The 18,400-nt window shown below is 42.8% G+C and overlaps 1 protein-coding gene across 1 annotated transcript in view; it reads right to left on the minus strand.

The window, feature by feature from the left end:
• Nucleotides 1-16,152, minus strand: part of RASA1 (RAS p21 protein activator 1) — a 60,826-nt gene extending 44,674 nt beyond the window's left edge. The window contains exon 1 of the mRNA XM_009562966.2: nt 15,729-16,152. Coding sequence (XP_009561261.2) covers nt 15,729-15,964 — 236 coding nt within the window. The 5' untranslated portion in view covers nt 15,965-16,152. The remainder of the gene's footprint in view (nt 1-15,728) is intronic.
• Between the last annotated feature and the right edge of the window lie 2,248 nt (nt 16,153-18,400).

Here is an 18,400-nt window from a genome sequence, read left to right on the forward strand (position 1 = left end):
ACTCATCTACCATCTCAGACCATCTGCCTTTCAGTTAACAGTTCACATACAGGTTCAAAGAGTCACAAAAACACATATCAGAAGAGATATGTAAATAACTTTTTGAACTAATGGATGCAAGACTACCAAAAAATGCACAACTACAATTTAAAAAAAAAAAAAAAGAAGAATAGCTGTTGGTTGATAAAATCTAACCATTACTTTCTATGAAACAGAAGCAAAGTGTAAGGAGCTTTTATCAGAATGAAAATCAGACAGACTGAACCAATAAACACCATGTATACTAGCAGAAGCGGCATCAGGCTAAACCCTGTTACACCATGGCAAAGCTCTGTGCTCTCTAGTACAGCTCTCCTTTGCTTCTCTTCCTCATCCTGATCAAAACAAGTTAAACCAGAAAAAGCACTGTTTTGCCTGTACAACAAAGAGCACTCAGGGCTGCTGCAGGGTGAGTTACATTAGTGAGATCTCCTCTCATCCCATACCAGCACAATGTGGCCCCACGGACAGAAACTTGTTGCTTAAAGATGGTCTTCAAAAAAGCCGACCATACTACCCCCGCCAGGACAGCCCTTTAAGAAACGGCCTGAGATCCAGACCACCTATTTTGAAGTACCTAGAATTAAATACTCTGTCACTGTGCACGGCATAGGTGAAACCTGAGTTTCTTTATTCCCATCACACGTTACAATGACTGGGAATCGCTACTCTCCATAGACTGACTTTCATGAAGTAAGAAACTCTACAGAGACTGTAGAAACCTTCCTGATCAAGAAATTCTTTGAAACCAGCATTCCATGAAGCCTATTTTCAACTAACAGCAGGTGCACTAAGCTTTTATCTGATCCTATTCATCACCCACTTCAGAAAAATAACTTGAACTCTTGTCAAGAGACACATTGCATTACAACACCAAACTTATTTGAAATGGAGACGGTGGAAGTGCTAATAAGAATGTAAATTATTAATAAATAATATAAAAGGAAAACAAAAAGGCAGGATTACTTGCAAACAAAACATTCAACTTTTCTATAAGGGAACAAGATTTCTTACAATTATAACACAGACTTAGGTACTCAAGTTTTAAGGCAAAAAGTTTTGAAAAAAGAGGATTCCATCCTGGCCAGTGACAACTATATATATATATATATATATATATATATATATATATATATGTATGTATATACATATACAAACACACACACACACAGAGCCATATATATATATACACACACTGACAGGAATGGTTGGACTTGATCTAAGAGGTCTTTTCCAACATAGTGATTCTATGAGTCTATGATATATAAGCCACATATTGCAGATAACTTCCTCTAACACAGAACAAGCTATATGTATGGATATTCTCTCCCATTCTACAGTTTTGTATGAAGCATAGCAGCTTTAAAGGTAAAGGGGAAGTGGGGTTATAAATTACTTGCTCTCCATTTCAGAAAAGTTTGGTTTCTGAAACAAAAAATTCTTGTAAAATTTCTAAGTGCAATCCAATTCAGCATGAATGAGTACATATTTGAAATAGTAACAGCTGACAGAAAAAACACAGCTCACTACGCATTAGTGTAATGCTTAAATTACTGCATAGCACTAGCTACAGAAATGAGCTTTAACACTGAATTTAAACACCAACTGATACGAAGACACAAATGGCAGTGGAGCAGTATATCGAGCAATGACAACAGAAAACAGCTCAAGTGATGCCCTCAGGAAGCCTCTGTAGAAAGCACAGATCTTTAACAAACAGGATACACAGTAAAAGAACAGCCTTTTTCCAGCGAGTAGTCTCATCACTAGACAGGAACACTTTACTCAAGCAATACACAGCATAGTGATGAAAGACTTCATTCTTACAAGCGCACATCTTATATTTCATCCAGCTATCATCTGTTTCCAACGCTATATGAAGATGCACTCTGCACCTCTGTATCATTATCTTCAAGCAGTCTGAGAGTAAACAGTAAGGACAACTTTACAAAAATGCAGTACTTGATCTGATTTAAGGATATTACATGCTCAACTAAGAAGCAGCAAGATCATGTTCTTAATACTTCCATTAAAAGCCCACATGATTTCTTTTTTCACTTTGAAATACATTCACAGATCATTTTTCCTGTGAATACTGATTACTGTACTGAGCACCAATTCATTCAAGTGAAAAATGTGAAGTTCACTTACGCTGTATTACGTTATGAGGAAATATCCATGCAATACCTAATACTATCCAAAGAAGGTACAACAGAAATGACTAAACTACAGAACCTGCCCTACTTGTACTTTCACCAGAGAACAAGTGCAGAACACTCTGAACAACAGGACCAGGCTATCATAAATTCTGAAATAAAATAAACCCACATTCTCTGGCTTTAGCCCTCCATCAGGAACCTCAACAAAGCTTGAGTTCAGTGTTTCTGAGAAAACACATCACAAGAAACTACCTTTCCCTCTTCAGAGGCTCTGCATTATTTTGAGTCTTACAGGTCACAAACAACAACTTCAGCATTTTTAACAGCTTCAAGTTTAATGTGCTCACAGCTAGAAGCAATGCTTAACCAGATCTCCTGACTTACCTCAAATACAGCTTCTGAACAGATGTGAAAGGGAGTCCTAACCACACTTCACTAAGTGTCTCATGAAATGAATTAATGTTTGGATAGGAGGGTATCAAATAAAAAAACCTGCCTAGCTATTCATAATAAAGTTGCCCCTGTGGCTGTGACTCACCAAAAGCATGCATGCAAAACCATAACTCACTTACCACTTAGACCCATCACTGTCAAAGACAAGATTCCTACCATTTCTAGTCAGTCATCTCTCCTTGCTTGCCTAGTCCTACCTAGGAACACTTCTGTACTTCTAACAGTAACCTTAGAAGTTTTCAAATGCTGGCAATCCACTACTTTCACAGTGTTTTGAGCAAACATAATTAAAAGACATTCTGGAACAGAGCTAGTGCCCTGACACTACAATGGCTATTATGAGATGCATTAGAAGAGAAAACACAAGTAGCCTTGCAACAGAATGCTATAGAATGATATGACACTATAAAACGTCTTACCAACCGATCTTACGTGGCTGTTCCCTTGACCACCCATTCAACTGCTCTAATAAACTTGTAAATGCATTGGCTAAATTGTGACCTTCATCATGCTTTTAAAAGTGTGCCAGTAATAGGCTTCCACATTTCACAAAAAGTCAGAAGCTGTGCAAGAAAATACTCCCATCTGCCAGTTTAAATCAAAAGCAGTGTGTCCAAACATCCAACCCTACGCATCACAACCATAATTACAGCAAACAGACAATGCAGACACAACATCACCACAAACAGCTTACACATCCACACAAGAAACATGCAGCTGTGCAGGAGAATGGTCCTTACGCTACAGCCACACCGTGTGACTGACACCTACCAGCCAAATCAAGAATCCCATGAGGTGAGTCACCTTGCAGCTGAAAATGTTACCGCTGCCCTGCAAACAAGAGCTCCTTCATTTTCCTCTACCCAATAGAGGATGTTGAGTATGAGACATGTAGACACATCAGCCCCTTCAAGCCCAGCCAGCACTTTCTACTATGAGCAGAAATGCAACTACACTGCATCCCTTCATCATTCCTTTAGCATCCCAGGCCCTGTACAGTAACAGAACTTCAGGCACTCCAACATGGACACACCACAAGGTCTGTGGAAGACACAGGCTTCTCGCAAAGAGTCAGCAGATGGTGAATTTGCCATTTGGAAGGAGGCAGCTGCTATTGTGTGTGGAAGCATTGGTCACATTGTTCGACCAAATCCTTTTATTTACATGTTTTCTTTTTACATGCTGGAAAGGCAGATATTACAAAGCTCTGTTGTTCCACTAAAGGATTCTGCTGTTACAGTACACTGCGATTTTTACTTCAGAACACAGTAGGTTAGGGAGGAGGGAACGCAAGAGAAAGTGCTGAAGGGGAGTATAAGTGGTTTTCAGCTACTTAGTACAAATGTAGAAGTTGATAACAGATGCAGACGTCTCTATTTCTGTCTGGAAAAAAGTTATGGTACACAGAAAAAAAGGCACCAAATGCCATATCCACTTCACTCAAAGCTCTTCTTAGCCATGCCTTACTGCTTCTAGGAAAAACATAAGGGTAGGGAAGTTCTAGGAGTCATGGTCAGAGCTCCCTCCCTATATATCCAGTCACTGCCTTAGTGCTTTTCACACATTACAAATTCCTGTTATCATCTCCTCCAGGCTTTGCAAGCTCTGTACCCATCAGAAGAAAATAAGAGCAAGGATAATCACCTTGCGTTGGGAAAAGCCTCAGTTCCAAACAGCACACAGAAATCTCAAGTACACTTTCACGGAAACAGAGGAGTAAAAAACCCACATGACAATATCCTATATTCTTATTTGTTTCTTCCTATCCTGTTAACACTAACCACCCTCCCTCAAGCTTTGCATCTTAAAACTTGATGTTACTATTCACTGTTTGTTTCATTTTCTCTCAGCCAAAAATGCATTCTTAGTTTTACCATTTTCATCCAGACTCTGCCTTTTACCTGCCCACTGCCAGACTTGTAATGCTGCAATACTTCCTTTGCACATATCGTTAGTAGAGATTAAACTATGGTAAATTTCACTAAATTCATGCCCTTCTGTCAAGTTACTACTCAGCAGTTACTGATTTCTGACCAAGTCTTTGCAGTTCTCCGCATCACACAACTTCCTGCCAGAAAAAGGTCTGCAAATACACATCAACTACTACCTGGATGCACCCTTAAGATAATGAAAGAAGAGCTGAAATGAACTTTAAGCCAAGTAAGTGTCACCCAATGTGCATTAAATTGTTACATACTCTTGTAGGAAAGTGGGGGGAAGGGCAGGAGCAGGGGCGCAGTTATCCCTTTTACATCCCTAAGCATTCTTCTGAGAGGCAGTGAAAGCAAACCCATGTAAGCCTAATGAAGAATAATCCTGCTTTTTTCATATGCCTGTTCCCAACCTCATCAAAACAGTACGTGGGAAACTAAACTGTGCTGCACTTCAATACTAGGAACAAGTCACCTAATAGTAATGACTATAGGCACTCCACACACACCAGCTGTGCCATCCTGTCAATCCTGGGACTCCAGCACACCTCCAAAAGAAGATGTTAAAACACTTCCAGCAGAGTTTACATCCACTCTGGGCTAGAACAAAACTTATCAACCAAAACCTCAGTGCATCTTAACAAAAAGACTACGCAAAGACTAAAGAGCAAGATAAGCATACAGTCAAAAAGCAATGCATTTAAATAACTTCACTAAGGAAATAAAAGTTCTACAACTTTCAGTTGCTGTAACAAACAATGCTTTTAGCTTTAAAAAAGACAGAGATGTGACAACAGCATAATATCCAGACCTAGCCGATATATATTTACTGAAAATAACTGATTGCCTATCTCATTTTTGGAAGTCACCGATAAGCAGGTGAAACACGACTAAACCAGCTCAAAAATCCCTACTGAAACACCTTCTTACTGCAGGATCAGCTTAGGAAGCAAATCCCAGAACTCATTAAAATTTTTAGCAAGAAGCTTCCCATTCCCACACGCTTCCTACTTCTACCCTCAGGTCCAAAATATGCCTTTTTCTGTTGGAACTGAGAGTAAGTACTAGAGAAACAATGTTAATACTGCTACACAAACCAGCAGATACTCTTTGGCAGTAAATGAAAGAACTCCTAAGGTGTTGTTCATCTTATCTGCCGTTAACACTGCTAAACGTCCCACAGGCTTCTTCAACTTCCTCCTTGCACCTCACTCTCTCCAGAGAAGCACAGGTTTGTTCTTCCTTTTCACCTCTCCTTGCAATCAGGCACCCATGGACAGATTAACTGTTCCTATAATGAGAAACCCTGGCAGTTACATATCAGAAATCAAAGACGGGTACAATGCCTGAATCAAAAGACGTCCGATATTTCCCACATGCACTAGGGACAACAGTGGGAGAATATACTCTTGGGAATACGACACACACACAACAAATCCAACAGTGTGACACAGAACCATGTGTAAAACTAAGAGGAGTAAAAAAAACGTGTTTCCAGATTTGAACAATAGAATGAGAATATTCTTACAGAGGCTTGAACATTTTGCTTTTGGAGAAACGAAGACATTTTTCCACTGTCCCTTTTACTGCCAAGGAGTGAAAAGAACAAAAAGAAAGTCCTCTGCAGGTGCATACAAAGCACAAAAAAATCTATGCAAGGAAGAATCTGGGGAAAACAAGTAGTTTGAAGAAGATAATGCAAGCAACTCCTTAATCTTCTGGATTAAGCAATTACCCAGGCTTGTATCTCATTCTGTTTATAGTGTTACTTTAGTAACAGATGGCAATATAAAGAAAGGATTGATTTATATTTCTCTTAACTTTTATACATAGAAAAAGATGATGAAATTTATCTAAGAACAAGCATACAAAACCCAGTAAGCAACCACAGACAGACTACCTTTTCCTGCGTGTCCTACATGTGGGTAGAATATTAATATACATACGCATAATTCTACGGAAAGCAAGAGGTGGTCTTAAAATAACAATTAAAAAAAGAGACCAAAATTTTAGAAAAGCTTCTTACACAAATCTACACAGAATGACCATCTGATTCCTGGGATGATTATCCAAGGCTGGCTAAACCTGGATGGTTTCTGGTAACAACTCCGGCAAAGCAAGCAGTGTAGTCTGCAAGGGGAAATTCACAGAAGAAACCCTAGTCAAAATATCTGTAAGTAGCTATTAATAAAAATACCATACACCCACCCCTGCTGAGCAAATTATAGTAATCCTTCACAGAAAACTGTAACATTTCAAATATTCCGGTGTAGTTACACTCAACTCCTTCAACTACAATTACACACAGCTAACACATCTCAACTGTAACATAAACTGGACAAACTGGCAAGACACAGACTGGGTGGGTGGTCTGCATGACAGGCAGGAAACAGGCTCACAGGCCCTCAGAGCACGGCAATCAGAGGTTTGTGTTCTGGCTGGCAGCCTGTCATAAACTGGGTCCCCTTGGGCCCACTGGGGGCCCACTGGGCCCCGCGTTGTTCAGCATCCTCTCAAAGGAGCTGGATGTAAAGCATGCTCAACGGATTTGCTGATGACACCAAACTGGGTGGTGAGCAGGATACGTCAGAACGGACAGCCAACACAGAGAGCCACAGGCAGGCTGGGACAGTGGGCTACCAAGAATAGTGTGAAGGATAACAAAGACAAGAGCCAGGTCCTGCACCTAGAACAGAACAACAGAAGAGACCAGAACAGGCTGAGATCTGTGTGGCTACTGAAAGGCACATGGAGATCCTGGTGGACGGCAAGGTGAACCTTGTGAGCAGCTCACAACTGCCGCAACAGAGCCAGGTTGGATCCTGGGCTAAATCCACAGAGGAACTGCTGACAGAAAGAAACATGATCATCCCACTCTATCCCACTGGCAGGCCACACATGGAGTACTCTGTCCATTTCTGGTCCCACAATTCAAGAAAGACACCAAAGGAGGGCCACCAGATGATCAAAGAGCTGGAGAATCAGCCCTAGGAGGAAAGACTGAAGAGTCAGGCCTCTTCTTCCTGATGAAAAGGCTCAGGTGCACCTCATCACAGTATGCCAGTAGATGGAAGTTTTTATAGTGAGAACAATAATTCGCTCAACAACCTCCCAGCAGAGGGAGGAAGCCCTTACTGAAGGCACACAAGATGCAACAGGACAGGGTGCTAGACAGTCTCAGCCACACTCCCTTTCTCAAGAAATGGCTGTCCCGATGATTTTTCAAGATCTCTCCCAACTTGGGCTGTTTCTTTGCTCTATGACTCTATACATTCTAGCCCAAATGAAACTGTACATTTACAAAAACAACAATTAGCGCTTGGAGATGAGCAACTATTACTATTTCAGTTTAACAGAAAAGGAAAATTTATCAAAAAGGACTTATTTGGTACGAAGCTGACCTGAGAAGCAGTTGAAAATACTAAAATTCGATGATGAAAGTGGCTTTTTCAGGGTCTGATCATCAAAAGAATCAGACTACTGACTTACCGGAACACTGACAGCGTACACCGAGTGTCCTGGCAACCTCGATACTCCGTTCCTGAAGTATGATTGGAGCTTTCAAGTTAATTTAGCATTTAGGTTTGTAAACATTAATAATTGTAATATAAACATACCCTAGAAGGAAGATATTCCAAGCAAACTTATTAAATATTTAGCAGCACCGATGCCTACCTTCATTTTTCCAAAACGTAAATCTTCAACCTTTTACTGCAGAAATTATGAGATCAGTGTACACAGAAATGATATATTCTGCTTACCAACCTAAGGATTTCTCATACTTTCCTTTAAATTCCTCCCTGTTAGCTACTAACTCTAACCTTATTCCTGCCCACTTCAAGTAACAATTTTCACCAACTGATCCTCAACTATAAACAGAATGACTGAAGTTGTAAATGACAGTGAGGATCATCTAGTTCGACTTTCCCTACTCAGGCAGGATCAGCTGCAACTGGTAGCACACGGTCATCTTCAGTCAGGTAATGAACACCTTCAATGACAGAGACCTGTCTGGGCAACCTCCGCCACTCTGACCCGCCCCACCATGAAAAAAAGGCAATTTTTTTGGTATTTTGATGGAAAGTCAAGGTTTTTAGTTTGTTTCCACTGCCTCTTCCCTGTCACTGGCACCACTGAGGATAGCGTGGCTAACTCATCTTCATTCCCTCCCACCAGGTATTCATATGCATGGGTAAGACCCACCCGAGTCTCTTCTTCTCCAGGCTGAACACCTCCTGCTCTCTCAGCCTCTCCTTGTCTGACCGATGATCCCGTCTCTTCATCATCTTGGTGGCCCTGCACCAGGCCCACTTCAGAAAGTCCATGTCTGCCTTGCGCTGGAGTGCCAGCACTGCACACAGCACCCAAGATGGGTCTCACCAGTGCTGAGCCAGGGGGAACAATCCTCTCCAGGGAGCTGCTGCTAACACGTCTCCCAGTGCAGCCAAGATGCTGTCAGATTTCTTTGCCATCTGGGTACATCGATGGCTCTGTCCACTGTGACGCCCACATCCTTCTCTGCAGAGCTGCTTTCCAAATGGTCAGCCCCCCATACGTGCTTGGAGTCACTCCTCCCCAGTGTCAGAGCTTTTTGTTTCCTTTGATGAACTTCAGGAGATCCTTCACAGCCCGATTCTCCAGCCTGTGTAGGTCACTCTGGATGGCAGCACACCCACCGGGTGTTTCAGCCACTCCTCTCAGCTTTTCATTGTCTGCAAACTTGTGAAGGGTGCACTCTGTCCCAGCATCCAGGGCATTAATCAAAACGTGAAACAGCATTGGCCCCTAGGTACACCCCACGGAACACCACCAGGGACTTGCCTCCACCTGGACTTTGTGCTGCTTATCACCATGATCTGAGCTCGGCCATTCAGCCGGTTTCAATCCACCGCACTGCCCATTGATCTAACCTAAACGCTGTGCCTACAGGGAGACTATGGAAGACTGTCTCAAAAAGCATTACTGAAGCTGAGGTAAACTCTCCCCTTCACTCCCCGAGCCAAGGGCCTCACTGCAGGAGACTGTTAGGCTGGTTAACCATGACTTCCCCCTCATAAATCCAAGCTGACTATTCCTCAACCACCTTCAACACAAAACTTCAAGACAGACTCATGTAAGAACAGAAGGTCTTGTTTTGCTCCAGAGTGACAGAGCAGACATTTCACATAAAAATAAAAAATATAAGAGACTGCCTGCAATCTATATAAAAGTATATAAAACAGGACAAGTATATAAAACTCATCAGGCACTCGTAACTTTTTATTGGTACTGACCATGCACCAAAAGGACAAAGAAGAACATGTAATCATTTCACTGCAACACTTCTACACAGCACAAAGACAATGTTAAAACAAGATGCCTTCTCCTCCCCCCCTACTGCACCTACCAGAAAGAAAAAAAAAAAAAACCCAACAAGATTTTTCTTTATTTCGTTAAAGGACAAAGAAAGATAAGCGAGAAACTGGAAAACTTTTATGGGAGTCCTAATAATTTAATGCTGAAACAGCAGATGGGGTCCTACTATGAAGAGATCCACGTCCCCATTGGTAGAACCTCTGTTCCTCCCACTCCCCAGTCATAAAACAAGAAAAGGTGAAGAAATATGGCACAATATTACACTTCTCAATATAGCCGGTGAGTAGATAAAGGGCATAAGTCCTCACAGTGAAGTTCTGGGAGTCAATATACAACACAAAATAAAAAACAGGTAAAGTGCAGGTCAAGAGGAGTTATTCACTGTTTAAAAAAAATTACATCAACTGATGCTAACTAGGAATATTGACTAAACTACTGAAAAATCCTCCTCAGACTTTTTTTCCAGCATTAAATACCATTCTAGTTTTGGTTTGCTTTATCTGAAGCTTTCATTTACCTAACATGCTCAGTTTACACACTGCTTCACTTCCTATATGTGGTTAGGTACGATTTTGCTCTGCTGCTTTTAACTATTCATTTAACACCACACATTCAGCCAGAATCAAACCCAGACTTAGATTCAGGTCTATTTCGCAAGTGGCCATATCAGTACACTACCCATCTACTTTAGAAGAATAAGGTGTTTCCCTTAATAAAGAAATTCATTAGCTAAAAAAGGAAAGTTCACCCCCTGACCACATTAACTGCTAAACAGAAAAGAGACCTCAGACACTAAAACCAAGCTGCATCACAGTTTATTTCTGGTCTATGCAGTACCTAACTTTATATGCCAGTATTATTCCCCTTCAGTTTTCAGTGCAACAGATTAATTCATCAGTATGGAAAAGGGCCTTCAAAAAAATTCCTTTTCATGAGTACCAAAATAAAGAAATCCTGCAGAACTCTGGACTTGCTGCCTTCAGCACTCCTGTGAAGAAACTAGAACTTCACACTGCCTTCAAGCAGAAAAATGTTCTACTTTCATACAATTCATGCCTATTTGATATTTATCCTTCTGTACTTTCAGCTCTTTCTCTCACTATTACGTTGCCTCAACAGAGACCAACAGTGACTGTAAGACTAGATCTGGTTTGGGTTAGACTGTTTTTAACCAGACTGTGTTTTGACAACTTGTTTCACTTGGTATGGTTGATGGCTTTTGATTTCAACCTATTTCCATCTCAAATAGATAAGCACTGCTCAAAAAATGTCAAGTTTTGCTGGAATACACTGGAACTGCCTATGCCACCTTAATTCAACACTTGGGATCTCAAATAGTTTTGTCAACTACGATTTTTAACTGAACACATAAATAACTAAACAATTCCACATATTGTTGGTTTACAACCAAACTAAACGGCAATGATTCATTAAATCAAATTTCCTTACACTATTTCAGCCTCTGCCAGCCAGCTTTGCAAATGGGGTAGATAGAAAGCACAGAACAAAAAGAACAAAACAAACCCAGAGTTGCCCACGCTATTCCCCAACATCCTGTGCCTCCCACCCAGCACTAAGCTACGATATCAACACCCTAGTGCTGTGCTCCAGAAAAATGAAAAACCACACACAGACAGAATAGACAAGCCTTAAGCCAGCATCACTCGGAATCAAAGCAGATAAAAATCAAGCCTACTTGGGGATTTTCAGTTTGTGAATAGAGAACCTGCTACATGCTAACAATCTCCTCCAACTGCTAGAAAACATACTCAGAGAAGACTTATTCGTCTTTTCCTTAGGTACGTGGAAAAGAGAAGAGGAAATTAAGTGTATTAGGTGGTTGCTAGCAAAGAGGAACACATCCTGACTACCCTGAACAGACTACATTTACAGCGTCCTGATGGGAAGTGCAGAATTTGCATCTGCTTCACTTCCCATCTCTTAAGGTTAGTTACTGTGAAGCACAGTATTTCAAAACTTATTCATGTTTAAAAATCCTTTGGTCTGCACACTTTACAGCCTAACACTTGCAAACTGGGAAGTCACTCTGATTTTGGTTGTTTCTCGTCTGTTTGGGGTTGGTTTGCTTTTCTTTTTATTTTGCCAAACAAGTAAGGTGATGAAGAAGTGATAAAGTTGTGTCTCAGTTTATGCAGAAAAATGCATTTATTATACACTTAAGCCCAAACTAAGACTGGAGCATGAACCTAGAAACACCAGCAGCAACTTTTACCATGTATTTTTGTTTGGACTCAGTAACCAACCACTCAGTAAATCCTGGAACTTGATGCATGTTCATGGGAAGGCAAAGAAGCTCTGTGAGTCGTTACTGTTATGAAAGAAACAATGCCTTTTCATTCTTACACATTTGAACAGTGATTTCATATCACACAAACTGAGACCAGGAGTGAAGAGCAGTCTGAACATTCTGGTGTACACATAACAACTTGCAAGCAATTCAGACAAAGAAACAGAACCATTTGACAGAATCGTGGCATTATCCATCGGGCCAATCCTGCACGCCTTACATAAAAACTGAATGAATTAGGAGGAAGTGGGAAAGGGTGGAGCTGGTAGTCTGATTTAAACAAATGGAAGAGCAGTTTTGTAATCACATTCAATTGGAGAAATTTAATCCACATTTAAGTTACACGATTCTACTATTAGAGACTTATATTGTATATCTTCTTATACAAGATGACAGATAACATTGATCTCTGGTTTTCATAATAAATAAAGAGTCCAACTCCACAGAAGCAGATGGTGTGACTGCAAAGAAAGGGCACTTCCAAAACAAAGCAGCAGGACTGAAAGGATACAATTGACTATGAACATACAGCCAATTTAAATGACTTAACTGAGAATGGCAAAATACGATGCTGTGTAAAATAGGAATAACACTAATGAAAGAGAAAAAGCCCTGCAACTACTTTAAAGAGCCAACTTGATTTTTTTGAGTGTCTGTAAAAGTCACGGATCAAGGATAAAATAACAAACAAAAGGGTTACACATATGGAAGTATGAACTTCTGAATCAATTTTTAAAACATATTTCTCAGATGCTCTGTATTAAAGAATCTTCAAGAGAGGATCACTTAACTACAGAGCTATGCCCTGGTCCTGCAAAATCTTCAGTTTCCCCTTTGTCTGAACAAGGTAAGTAAACTCGTCAGCCTAAACAAAACCAGAGCCTCTGCCATCTTACTCCAGCCAATACTCCTTTTGTCACAACTCTACTATCCTCCTCCACCAAAGTTAACCATCATGCTTACACATGACTTACAAGACAACATTCTTACTGCAAAGTCCACTCGGAATTGCAGGTGTGGTAACACATATTTGGAATCAAACAGGTGATTATTCATAAATAATTACCCCTCTTTCTAAAAATATTTTTAAAAAGCCTGCTTTTTGGATTTTTCCTCAGCCCTCCAAGTAACTTATCCAGGTGTAACAGAAGCAGCAGCTTGACCTTTCAAGAGAGAAAACCAGAAGAGCAGATTTCAGTACCTCACCAGCCTGGCGGACAACACTGAAGAAGTAACTTTGCTTTTATGTGCTTCTATTTCCCCTTCTTATCCTTTGTCAAATCTGCCTAATCCCATTTCTACCTTGTTAGGGAAGTCTACAAGTTTAAGACTACTCAAAGTTGTCTTCACAAAAAAAGGCCTTAATGTTTACAGATTTCCACAAAAAGCCCAGAAATTCCAGGAATAAAGGATTACTAGGAAGCTTGTCAAAATCAGAGGGACTAATTTAAAAGAACTTCTACAATGCTCCATTTTATGCCCTCCTTGTAACTGCAATGGCTCCTGAAATCTTTAAGAACCTGACACAGTGCAGAAGTTGACTCTGTGATAGTGAAGTTAAAAAAGAATGTAAAAATAAACCCAAACTCAGGTGGGTTTTCGGATTAACATTGTGACCTGCACCTTCAAATGTATCTGCCACCCTATTCCGCAAAACCTTGAATTATCAGCTACGTAACTTCAGGAAGAACAGACACCAATGAATATAATTCAAGCTTTTGAAGCAATTTATTTTGGGGGAGAGCAGGAGGGCTGTTTTCTGTTCTAATACAGGCCTTGTGAGTGCATTATATAAACCTGAAGACGTTCTACAGTTAAATCCAAAGGTTGTGTTAAGAGGACTTACTAATTACATGAACTCTATATAACTTAATCTGATCTTTTAAGTCACACAACATAAACACAGAAGTGGTCTGCCTCTACTGCAAGACTTTCTGTTACCAGCACTGCAGGAATGCCAATTAACCTAATGGATGGATAAATATAATAATACCTAACTGCAGGTTTACTTTTTTCCAACTGCCTCCTGTCTTGAAAAGTAACCTAATTAAAACCCAACTTTGTTTTAAATTGGTCAAGCACCAATGCAGTTAGACATTATTTGTAAAAGCAGTCACTCTCCGAACTTTAAAACATAAGTAGACACTTCGCTAACACTTTAAAATATAGAATTAATTTTAATTCATTTTAAATCCATGTTTCAAGACTTCCTGAATTAAAAAAGAGACAAAACATGTGCATGTCAGCTTTGCTCTGTTTGTGTATGAAATGGGAAAGCTAAAGATTAAAAAAACACATTCAAGCAAAGCACTGAAGAAGAAAACCATGTCATACCAAACGATGATACGGTGCATCAATCATCATACACCTTGAACAGCATTTCTGGTAAGTTTTTTTAAAGAAAAATTGCGTTGATGGCTTTTCTGAGAATGACTGCAGCACTACCGGAGACTGGAAAAGCCTCCCAACAGGTAGTTACACCACAACCGGAGGAGCTCACTCTTCCTGACAGTAAGGCTATGAAAACTTGCAAAAAACCTAATTGAGCTTCTTTTCTCACCCAGGAGCTGATCCCAGTTACTGCCAGAGCAGCACCTTCAAGGGAGGCGGTGCAGGGCTGCCAGAGCTGAGCAATGAAAAACTTGCAAACACCTAACTGAGCTCCATTTTCTACCAGGAGCTGATCCCGGTTATTATCAGACCAACACCGTCAAAGGAGGGCAGACCACGGCTGGGCTGCCAGGGGAGCTATAAAAACTTGCCAAAACTTCATTGATCTCCTTTTTCTTCCAGGAGCTGCCAGAGCAGCACCTTTAAGAGAATGGGAGCCCATGGCTCGGCTGCCAGGGGTGGGGGTGAGACAAAAACTTGCAAAAATCTGAGGTCCTTTTTCTTCCAAAAGCTGCCAGTGGAGCACCTTTAAGGGAGGGTGAGCTACGAAAACTTGCAAAACTCTAAATGAGATCCCTTTTTTTCCCAGGAGCTGCCGGTGCAGCAGCTTTAAGGAAAAGGGAGAAAGGGGAGTCAGGATGGAGGGCGGGCTATGAATACTTGCAAAAGCTTAACTAAGCTACTTTTCCTTTTTCCAGGAGCTGCCAGAGCAGCACCTTCAAGGGAGGGGAAACTACAAAAACCTCACTGAGCTGCTTTTTCTTCCAGGAGCTGATCGCAGTTATTGCCGGAGCAGCACATTCAAAGCACAGGAAGCTATGAAAACCTGCAAAAAACTAATTGAGCTGGTTTTTCTTTCAGGAGCCGATCCTGGCTGTTGCCAAAGCAGCACCTTTAAAGGAAAGGGGTCGAGTCTGGGCTGGCAGGGCAGCAGGGAAAGGTGGGGTCTCCCCTCCGCCGTGCCCCGGAACCGGGGCGGGGGAAGGCGAAACTTCCACGGGAGCCTGACACACACTTTCCACCGGGAAAGAGGTGAAGGAGGGGGAAGAAGAAGGAGGAGAAGCCGGGGGAGAGCGTGTCCCGCCTACTCACTGGTTGGTGGGGGGCGCGTTGAGCGGGATGGCCACCTCCTCCTCCTCGTACTCCGGCCCGTCCAGCGAGTCTCCTTCATCCACGGTGCCCAGCGCCCCAGCAAAGGCGGCGGGAGGCGGCGGCAGCGGGGGGAAGGCGGCGGGATCGGCCTGCGCCGCGCCCCGCTCCTCCTGCAGCGGCGCCGGGCACAAAGCCGCGCTGCTGCCCTCCTCACCCCCGGGCTCCGCCGCCATCATGTCCCGCCGCTCCCTCGGCCGCCCCCGGCCCCCAGCCCCGCCCCGGCGGGGGAGCGGAGCCGGGACGAGGGTGAAACTTCCCCCGGCGGAGACGGGGCTGCGAACAATACCCGGCTGGGCGGGGGCTTGGGCGCGCAGGAGCAGGGGCAGCTCCGCGGGCTCCCGCCGCCGCCGCCACAGCGCCGCCTCCCGCCCGGCCCCCGCCGCGCGCCTGCGCACAGCGCGGAGCGCCCCCCCCCCGCCCGTCCCCCCACCCGGCGCGGAGCCGCGCGCGCCGGTGTGAGCCCGGGTGTGGGGGAGCGGGGATTCGAATGCTGGAGCCGGTTTGGAGGGTTTGGAGCAGAAGGACCTTAAAGACCCTCCAGTTCCACCCTCCTGCCATGGCCACGCAAACCTCGCACTGGCAAGAGTCATGGAAGCGTGGAATCTAGAATCATAGAATCAGAGTGGCTTGGGTCTGAAGGGACCTTAAAGCCCATCCAGTTCCACCTCCTGCTGGCGAGAGTCATGGAATCGTGGAATCATAGAATCACAGTCACGGAATCGTGGAATCACACAGTAGTTAGGTGGGATGTATCTGAAAGTTCATCCAGTTCTAATTCCACTGCCAAGGGCACGGAAACCTCTCACTGGCAAGAGTTGTATAACCGTGGAATCGTAGAATCACGGAGTCACAGAATGAGAGTGGTTTGGTTTGTAAGGGACCTTAAAACCCATCCATTTCCAACCCCCCTGCCATGGCCATGGACACTTCTCACTGATAACAATCGTAGAATCCTGGAATCATAGAATCACAGAATCATGCAATAGTTTAGGTAGGATGGACCTTAAAGTCCATCCAGTTCTAATTCTACTGCCATGTGCACGGAAACCTCTCCCTGGCAAGAGTCATGGAAGCGTGGAATCGTAGAATCACAGAGTTGCTTGGGTCTAAAGGGACCTTAAAGCCCATCCAGTTCCACCTCCTGCTGGCGAGAGTCATAGAATCACAGAATCATAGAGTCACAGAATCACAGAATCACACAACAGTGTAGGTAGCACATGGGCAAAGAAACCTGCTACTTGCAAGAGTCATAGAATTGTGGAATCACAGAGTCATAGAATCACAGAATCGCAGAGTGGTTTGCGTTAGAAGGGACCTTAAAGCTCGTCCAGTTCCACCCCACTGCCGTGGTCAGGGATACTTCTCACTGGCGAGAGTCATAGAATCGTGGAATTGTAGAATCATAGAATCATACAGTCATAGAATCACAGAATCACAGAGGGGTTTGGATCAGAAGGGACTTTAAAGACCATCATGTTCCACCACATTGCCATGGGCAGGGACACTTCTCACTGCTGACAGTCATAGAACCATGGAAGCGTGCAATCATGCAATAATTATTGGAATCACACTATAATTTAGGTAGGAAGGACCTTAAAGTCCATCCAATTCCAACCCCCTGCCATGGTCACAGATACTTCCTGCGGGCTAGAGCCATGGAATTGTGGAATCATAGAGTCTTAGAATCACAGAGTGGTTTGGGCTGGAAGGGACCTTAATGCCCGTCTGGTTCCAACCTGCCCTGCCATCTGCAGGGACACTTCTCACTGCTGACAATCGTAGAATCATGGAATTGAATCATGGAATCATAGAATTACTAAATCACACAATAGTTCAGGTAGGAAGGACCTTAAAGTACATCCAGTTCTAACTCCACTGCCATGGGCAGAGACACCTCACGCTGGCGAGAATCATAGAAGCATGGAATGATAAATGCGTAGAATCATAGAATCACAGAATGGTTTGGGTCAGAAGGAACCTTAAAGCCCATCCACTTCTCACTCCACTGCCATGTCAGTGACAATTCTGTCACTGACAAGAATTGTGGAGTTGGACAGTCATAGAATCACAGACTCAGTGAATCACAGAATCACAGAGTGATATTTGTTGGAAGGGACCTGAACAAACATCCGGTTCCAACATCACTGCAATGGGCAGGGACACATCCCACAGCTAGAACCATATATTATAGAATTACAGAATCATAGAATCACAGAGTGATTTTCATTGGAAGGGACCTTAAAGCGCATCCCAATTCTACTCCCCCTGCTGTGGGCACGGACACCTCCCACTGGTGAGAGTCGTAGAATTGTAGAATCATAGAGTCATAGAATCACACAATCAAGGTGTGGTTTGGGTTGGAAGGGAACTTAATGCCCATCTGGTTCCAAAGCCCTTGCCATGGGCACAGACACTTCTCACTGGTGAGAATCATAGAATCATGGAATCAGAGAATCGTGGAATTGGAGAATCATTGAATCATAGAGTCATTGAATCAAAGAATCACAGAAAGGTTTGGATCAGAAGGGACCTTAAAGCCCATCCAGATCCAATCCCCTGCCATCGGCACAGACACTTCCCGTGGGCAAAAATCATAGAATTCTGGAGTCATA

The sequence above is a fragment of the Cuculus canorus genome, chromosome Z, assembly GCF_017976375.1.
Source record: "Cuculus canorus isolate bCucCan1 chromosome Z, bCucCan1.pri, whole genome shotgun sequence".
Taxonomy (NCBI): Eukaryota; Metazoa; Chordata; class Aves; order Cuculiformes; family Cuculidae; genus Cuculus; species Cuculus canorus.